At 50.6% G+C, this 6,648-nt stretch overlaps 4 protein-coding genes across 4 annotated transcripts; 1 reads left to right on the top strand and 3 right to left on the bottom strand.

The window, feature by feature from the left end:
* Positions 1-728: 728 nt before the first annotated feature.
* PG994_015101 (uncharacterized protein) lies at positions 729-1,784 on the top strand (the record flags this gene model as incomplete). The annotated part of the gene is made up of 6 exons (XM_066866510.1): positions 729-854; positions 931-1,159; positions 1,222-1,362; positions 1,422-1,539; positions 1,602-1,670; positions 1,748-1,784. The coding sequence occupies 6 exons, from the start codon at positions 729-731 to the stop codon at positions 1,782-1,784; spliced, it is 720 nt and encodes a 239-aa protein (XP_066708186.1).
* Positions 1,785-4,778: 2,994 nt separating this feature from the next.
* Positions 4,779-5,177, bottom strand: PG994_015100 (uncharacterized protein; the record flags this gene model as incomplete). Its single annotated transcript, XM_066866509.1, has 1 exon — positions 4,779-5,177. One exon carries the CDS (start codon positions 5,175-5,177, stop codon positions 4,779-4,781), a length of 399 nt encoding a protein of 132 aa, XP_066708185.1.
* Positions 5,178-5,672: 495 nt separating this feature from the next.
* Positions 5,673-5,864, bottom strand: PG994_015099 (uncharacterized protein; the record flags this gene model as incomplete). The annotated part of the gene is made up of 1 exon (XM_066866508.1): positions 5,673-5,864. The coding sequence occupies one exon, from the start codon at positions 5,862-5,864 to the stop codon at positions 5,673-5,675; it is 192 nt and encodes a 63-aa protein (XP_066708184.1).
* Positions 5,865-6,373: 509 nt separating this feature from the next.
* PG994_015098 (uncharacterized protein) lies at positions 6,374-6,553 on the bottom strand (the record flags this gene model as incomplete). Its single annotated transcript, XM_066866507.1, has 1 exon — positions 6,374-6,553. The coding sequence occupies one exon, from the start codon at positions 6,551-6,553 to the stop codon at positions 6,374-6,376; it is 180 nt and encodes a 59-aa protein (XP_066708183.1).
* Between the last annotated feature and the right edge of the window lie 95 nt (positions 6,554-6,648).

The raw sequence follows: 6,648 nt of genomic DNA, 5'->3' as shown, positions 1-6,648 counted from the left end.
AGGATCTCACAATAGGTGAGGCTAAAAGGAGGGCTACTAATTAGTTACGATTAGGCGATCCAGATCAGGATTATATATAATCGGTTTAAAACACCAAAAAACATCACAAGATACGAACTAACCAACCACCAACCAACCAACGCCCTTCTGATCAACCGTTTTGCTAACCAACCAGCGCAGAATCGGCTGCAGGGAGTAACAACCAACCAGCGGTACGCTGGTTGGTTGGTTGGTTGAACGGCAACACTGTCTGGGGGGAAGGACGGGGGATTGAAGCGAGGCTCGCCCAGTACTAGATCGTTTGTTGTCGAGTTACCATGATTGAATCGGTTCTACAGCGCCTAAAGGCAGCTAATCGAATGGTTAATTACTCGGACGTGATGAAAGGGACTGCACAGCGCACCCGAGATGTGCATATTTCCCTTGTCCACCGTCATGGACACTGTCCACTGTTCATCCTGCTGTCGTGGCCGTAGGGATTATTCTACGAGCAGGGCCCCTGTCAGATCTACAAGTTCTAGTCCTCTGTAGCGACATGGGGATGGGTATAAGTTTGCGACGATCTGCATTCTTCCAAGGCCAGGAGATCGTGTGCCCATCTGCACAGTTTGGTTGTTTTTTGACGATTCTTTTGTTTCCAAGATGCCGTCTGCACCAGTGGGGCGACGCGGCAAGCCGGTGGATGTGTCCAAGCTTCACCAGCATTCGTGGCTGAGAGCAATACGGCAATGATTTTGGCGATCACTGGAGTGTTCCACTTCCTGGCCATCGTTGTCCTCGCCTCACGAACATATACCCTCGCCTTTATTGTCGGACCCATAGGACAGAACGACTGGACCATGTTGGCTGCTGTTGTAAGCTCTTTGTTACTCTGGATTTCATTACTGTCCCTTACAGAAAGATCGACCTTCTGACAACATCGTCATTTAGGCCATTGCAGTGGGACAATACGCCATCGGGGTCCTCGAGGCGCAACATGGCCTGGGCAGACACCAGATTGAGATACCCATGTCAGATCTCCTTGCCATCAAGCATGTAGGGTTCTTCCAAGTGCTGCTCAACTTCTGCGACCTTGCCCTGATTAATATCTCCATCGCATTTGCGCTGATGAGCCTCACAAGAGCTAGATGGGTTTCCTGGACTTTATGGTGTTTGATTGGTATGACAAGGCTCCTTCACATCTGTACACAAGGAATCTACCTACTTACTTGGACCTTACAGTCTTCATCATAGCATACACCGTTATGGCGGCCTTGATAATGGTCCTCCGCTGCCAACCGGTCTCTGGGTTCTGGGACTCGACTATCGGTGCCAAATGCTATCCAATAAAGCTTTTCGTTCAGTTTGCTTTTATAAACACACGTACGTGATGAATGCATGTCACTAGCTGGTCTTATTTATTAATGCTATTATAAACGCAGGTCTCAACATATTCACAAACGTAGCGCTTGCCACTTTGCCGATTCCAATTATCTGGAGCTTGAAGATGAAGATGGGTACTCGAATCCATATTGTGGCGATTCTAAGTCTAGGATGGGTGTCAGTGCCGCCCTGGGTGAAAAGGCAGCGACATGCACCTAACTAACCATCTACCATGACAGTGCTGTGGCCGTCGGTTTGGTGAAATCTGTCCACCAAGTCAATGCTGCCAAGGAGAGAGAGAGTACTTTGTAAGTTGTCCACTCCACGCCGACCCTTGACAGATGACATTCAAACCCTCGGTTGAACTACAAGTACAATTTCCCAGTTCTCCCAGCCGGCAAAGCATCCAGGTATACGGCTAGATCCAGAATATTCCAGCTGCCATCATCCAACCGTCGAATTGCGAGATTCTGGGGCGCTCCCTCAATCTCCTGGTTGTAATTTGCCATCTTCGCCGTCTGTGGAAGGTTGTGCCGCCTTAATTTGACGATAAAGTTGTTTGATCGCAACCGCTTGCTCACGCAGAGAGTGGCGAGCCCGAATTGTGGCATTGTCCACATTGGTGAAGTCGTTGCGGAGTGATTCTTCACATAGGGATTAGCTGCTTGCATGTACTGTGAAAGTTTGACGGACATACCCAGGCGAGCGGCGATTAGGCGGTCGGTTCTTGCACCATGGCACCCTGAGGCTTGAAGCTCCAGCCGCCACAATCGTCGCTTGAGAGCCGCGATCTCGGGGCCCATACTCTTGACGAGCTGCAGCTGTATGGCGACCTTCCTGGCCGTGCGCAGTGTCTTCTGTCTGATCTCCTCTAAGAGCTCCGCGGCGCTTGACATTGTTAACCATTATAGCGTTGTCGCCGACACACGGTCTGTAGCTCTATCGACTTGATGAGTTTGGCGATGATACAGAGTCTGGGGAGGGCTGATCAAAGGGTTTTGTGGTCGCCAGAATAGGCAGAATGTAGATCATTTCTAGTTGCGGTTTGGGGGTTAGCTCAATGATTATTAAAAGCCTTGTTACCTCAAGAGTGAGCTGGGCGTGAACAGATTTGGCGCGATGGGAGATTGGAAGCTTGATACAGGTACTTGTAAATGCGGGCGGAATATGAGATGCAAGAGGCCAAAAGCCAAAACAGAAAAGAAATGACGCAATTTGCCTAATGATGGGTTGTGTCAAGCCGAACGAGTCTGATGGAAGGTCAGTTATGTTGTTGGCTGTGAACAATCGCTGCCAGAAATGGTAAATGAGACAGCTGTAGATGAGAGGGTTGGTGAATGCAGTGGACAAGGGTTCATTAACAGTACAATCGACACGTTTCGTTGAGCTACCATATTCAATGATGAAGTGCAATTAGGCACTTACTGTCAAGGGAACAAGGGGACGGGCATGACCTTTCCGATATCGAGGCAAATCGGGCTAAGTATTCTTATGATCCAGACTATAGAGGTTACCCATCGGTAGGTAGATAATACATCCCTCCTTTGGTATTTGCATACATGATGACGTTAATTCGTGCCCCCCATCGTTCGCGTGTGTGGAATCTAACGCGTCAAGTTCATGCTTAATCATTGACAGGTAAGTAGGTTGCTGGCCTTGGAGAACTGATGATGAATTCTCGGTGTTTTCTAGTCTCTGAAGTATTCAATGGCAATGAAATGATCTGAAGCGTTCAATAGAGACGAAATCGTCTGAAGCGTTCAATAGAGACGACATCATCTGAAGCGTTCACTGGCGGTGGAATTGTTTATATTCGTCCCAAGCACCACCGGGACTCATTCTCCTTCCAAACTTCCCACACATCCTCACTGCATCCCGACCTTGGCTGCATTACTTCCATCATTTGGGCAGTTGAAACATCCCTTGTCGATAATCAAGCAGACTATTGTCGATTGTACACTCGTCAAGACAACCCAACCCAGTTCTAAACTGTGAGTAACCATTAATTCCTAGACTCTATCGACGTTGAGACACCTGGTCGGCCTTACCTTCAGTCCCATTTCGAAACCTCATCCCATGCCATAGTGTCGCCCCAGCCCGTACTTCGTGTCCCAATCCATATTAATTCCGTCCGAAACGAAACTTCCGTCCGAGGTCGCTATTTCGTCTCGGTTGGTGGCATCTCACTAATAGTAATCACAGCACTGACTTCCACCTGATCTTAGAAAACGGACAAGATGCCTAGTCGAGCCACACCAGCATCCAGGCTGCCCGAGGCAAGTTCAGCGTCAGCTTCTTCCGGTCCTGCTGCCAATTCCAAGTACTACACCGACTTCAACGATACGCAACTCGAGACCTTGGCCACGGAGCTGGGGGAATGGAATAAGGAGACTCGTTGAGTGAGAAAGGATTGCACTCACCAACCACGCAGTCTGTGCTGGGACCAAGGAGCCGTGTACCCTATCGATACGAAGCAGCCTTCTTTCTATCTACCCCTGGTCATCCAGAACCTTCCCGAGTCACTTTCCCACAACCGCCAACAGTGGATGTACACTTGTCTACTTGCAAAGTACTACCGCATGCCTGCCACCCTCACCTTCTCAGCAATCAAACCATACAACAATATTATCTCGCCTATTCACAAGGGGAAAGAAACATGTCGAGCTCGACGCCTACGCACTCTGCATCCTGTACACTGCTGGTCGCTTTATGGACAAGCGAGAGATTCTCCTTACCAGTCTTGGCTTCCTAAATTCTTACCCTTCGAAGGACCACGAAAGTTTCGAGTGGAAGTTCGAGGAGAAGCGAGATAGAGTCTTTCGATTATACGGCAACAGCCACGATTCCGGCGATTGGGAAGAGTACCTACCTGACGGCGACCCAAACAGCGTTGCTGCTGATCTCCGCGATGTGAAAGTTGAGTTAACCTTAGTTTACTCACGATTCCTGGGATTGGCGAACGCAAAAGGAGCTCAAAAGAACGAACATCAGAAGGCGGTCGCGCATGCCCTCAGAGCTCTACTTCGCGAGTCTTCCGAGGAACCAGATGCCGAGGTGAAGGACTCAGAGCCAGATGAAGTTGACGAAGATGAAGAGGGTATTTCACAGGGCATTCGTTCCAGAGCCCAGTCCATGGTAACGCAGCCAGAACACCCTGCCGAATCCCAAGAGGGCCGTATCCAGGAACGACAAGCGCAAAAGGCACCGATACGAGAACCTGTGAATCACCTTCATGTTTTCAAATCAAAGGTGGATGATGCCCTGAAAAATCTCTTCAACGGGGTCGGACTAGAGGGAGATGAGAGAAATGTATTAGTCGCCGGTAGAGAGGTTCCCGCCAGAGAGCCCGGAAAGGGGATGGCGAGGAACACAGTGTCACCAATGGACGACAACGCAAGAGCGCTAAGCCGGTCAAGTCAGATATTCCCGAACCTGATGTGGTTTCGACCAGAGTCAAGAGCGAAACCGATAACAAGACCGATACTTTGAAAGAAGAGGCGCCGAGCCGCGGATTCACCCGCGACGGGTCTAATCCCGGCCAAGACGAGAATGCCCTTCTGCGCGAAGTGGCCCAACGACATCAGCGAGACGCAGCCAGCATGAAGAGGAAGTTTGAAGAAACTCTCGAGGAGCTTGATCAGCAAAAGCTGAAGTATACCCAGCTGGTGCAGGATCACAAGAAGGAACGGGTCAGAAGCAACAGGAGACAGAAGCTTCTCCACGTTCACATCGAGAGCATCTACGGCAAGTGGGACACAGCAAAGCTGCTGCAGAACGAGGAGAACGGCTCGGAGGTTGTGCTGGATCAGGTGCATGAGAACCTAGATCTCTTGAAGCAGTCGATGGCGAACGATCGAGTTAGCGTCCGGAAGATCCTTGACACACAAGGTCAAGATGCCCTTCGCCAGCAGCTCCACGACTGGGCAATTCGGGGAGAGGCCACTACGGGCGAGAGAATGGATGCATTGGAGAAATTGCTCAGCAACGAATCAGTCTCAAGACCCATGGATGTGGCGGTGGAGCTGAAGGACAGCTACTCTACTTGGGTCAAGTCCGTGAAGCCGCGACTCGAACGAGAGCACCCTGGGGCTTAGGAGCGGTTTGAGGCAAACCACTGATATCTTGGCGGAATTTCGGCTGTTTATGTACTAAGATATGTATGATAACGACCGTATCCCATCTACCTTAAGAAGTAGACATAGGTCCATATAGGCGCCAGATTACGAATCAATTTATAATAATTAATAAAAACTCTTCTTCTCATACCCGCATTATGGATTAATATTACGAAGCTGGTGTGGTGAAAGGAGCTACCAGCCGCACAACTCCTCACCCCCATACTTCGTGCCCCGGGGCTTCAGGGGATCTGCCATCGACCCCAGCCCCTGCGCCTCGGCCGCCTTGAAGGCAATTCCCCTTTCTAATTCCGAGCCGGTCCCCAGATCCAGCAGCAGGTCTACCACGTCCTGGCGGCACTCGCACACCACGTGCAGCAACGCCATGCCCTTGGGTGTCTTCTGGTGCGACGTCTCTTGGGCTTCTTCGATCGCTTGACACTTGTACCCCTTTCAGTGCCTGTTCTGTTAACTCTAGAAGCTCCAGGTTTTCACAGATCGGCTATCTAGTTCGTCTCCTCTTTTCAACCCTATCCTACGCATGATAGCCTCATCTAACGCCGTCAAAATCCTGCCATTGGGAATTGGTGTATTGCTGTCTGCTCCGGCGCTAGTTGACTTCATTCCTTCCAGCACCTCTGTAGGATACGCTCACCATCAATATCGGCGCGGGGAAACCCAACATCTCTGCAGCCTTGCCCAATAATCAAGATCTCGGTGGCAACACACCGATGGGGACTCCTTACGCCGTCTGTGGCACTGAGACCGGCACTGAAACCAACGCGCCATCATCAGCGACAGTGGTTCTGTGATGGTGAGTATTTTCGACAAGGAAGGGTTGGAGACCTTAAAGGCTCCGTAGTAGAACCACACTCCACCTTCAAGTAGTGCCTGGTTTATGTCTCGTAGGTCACGACCTCTTCGTCTACGTCCTCCACGGCCGACTTCCGCCAATGAAACCGTGCCGCGGCCATGTTCTGCAACATCCACTGGTACCACAGCGTGACGCCCATGCCGAACTTGGCGTCGCTGTCCCAGGCTCCTTGCTTCTGACTCAGCAACACGGGCAAGTTCATACTAAGCATAAGCGCCTGGCTCGTCGGTTTCTTCTTCCCGGGAACCACGTCTGGCAAGTCGAACCAGACCTTGACGCAGTGGCAGAAACTCCCCA

The sequence above is a fragment of the Apiospora phragmitis genome, assembly GCF_038363925.1.
Source record: "Apiospora phragmitis strain CBS 135458 chromosome Unknown utg000014l:1.0-1827420.0:1.0-1829600.0, whole genome shotgun sequence".
Classification (NCBI taxonomy): Eukaryota; Fungi; Ascomycota; class Sordariomycetes; order Amphisphaeriales; family Apiosporaceae; genus Apiospora; species Apiospora phragmitis.
This window is presented reverse-complemented; position numbering and strand designations above follow the sequence as displayed.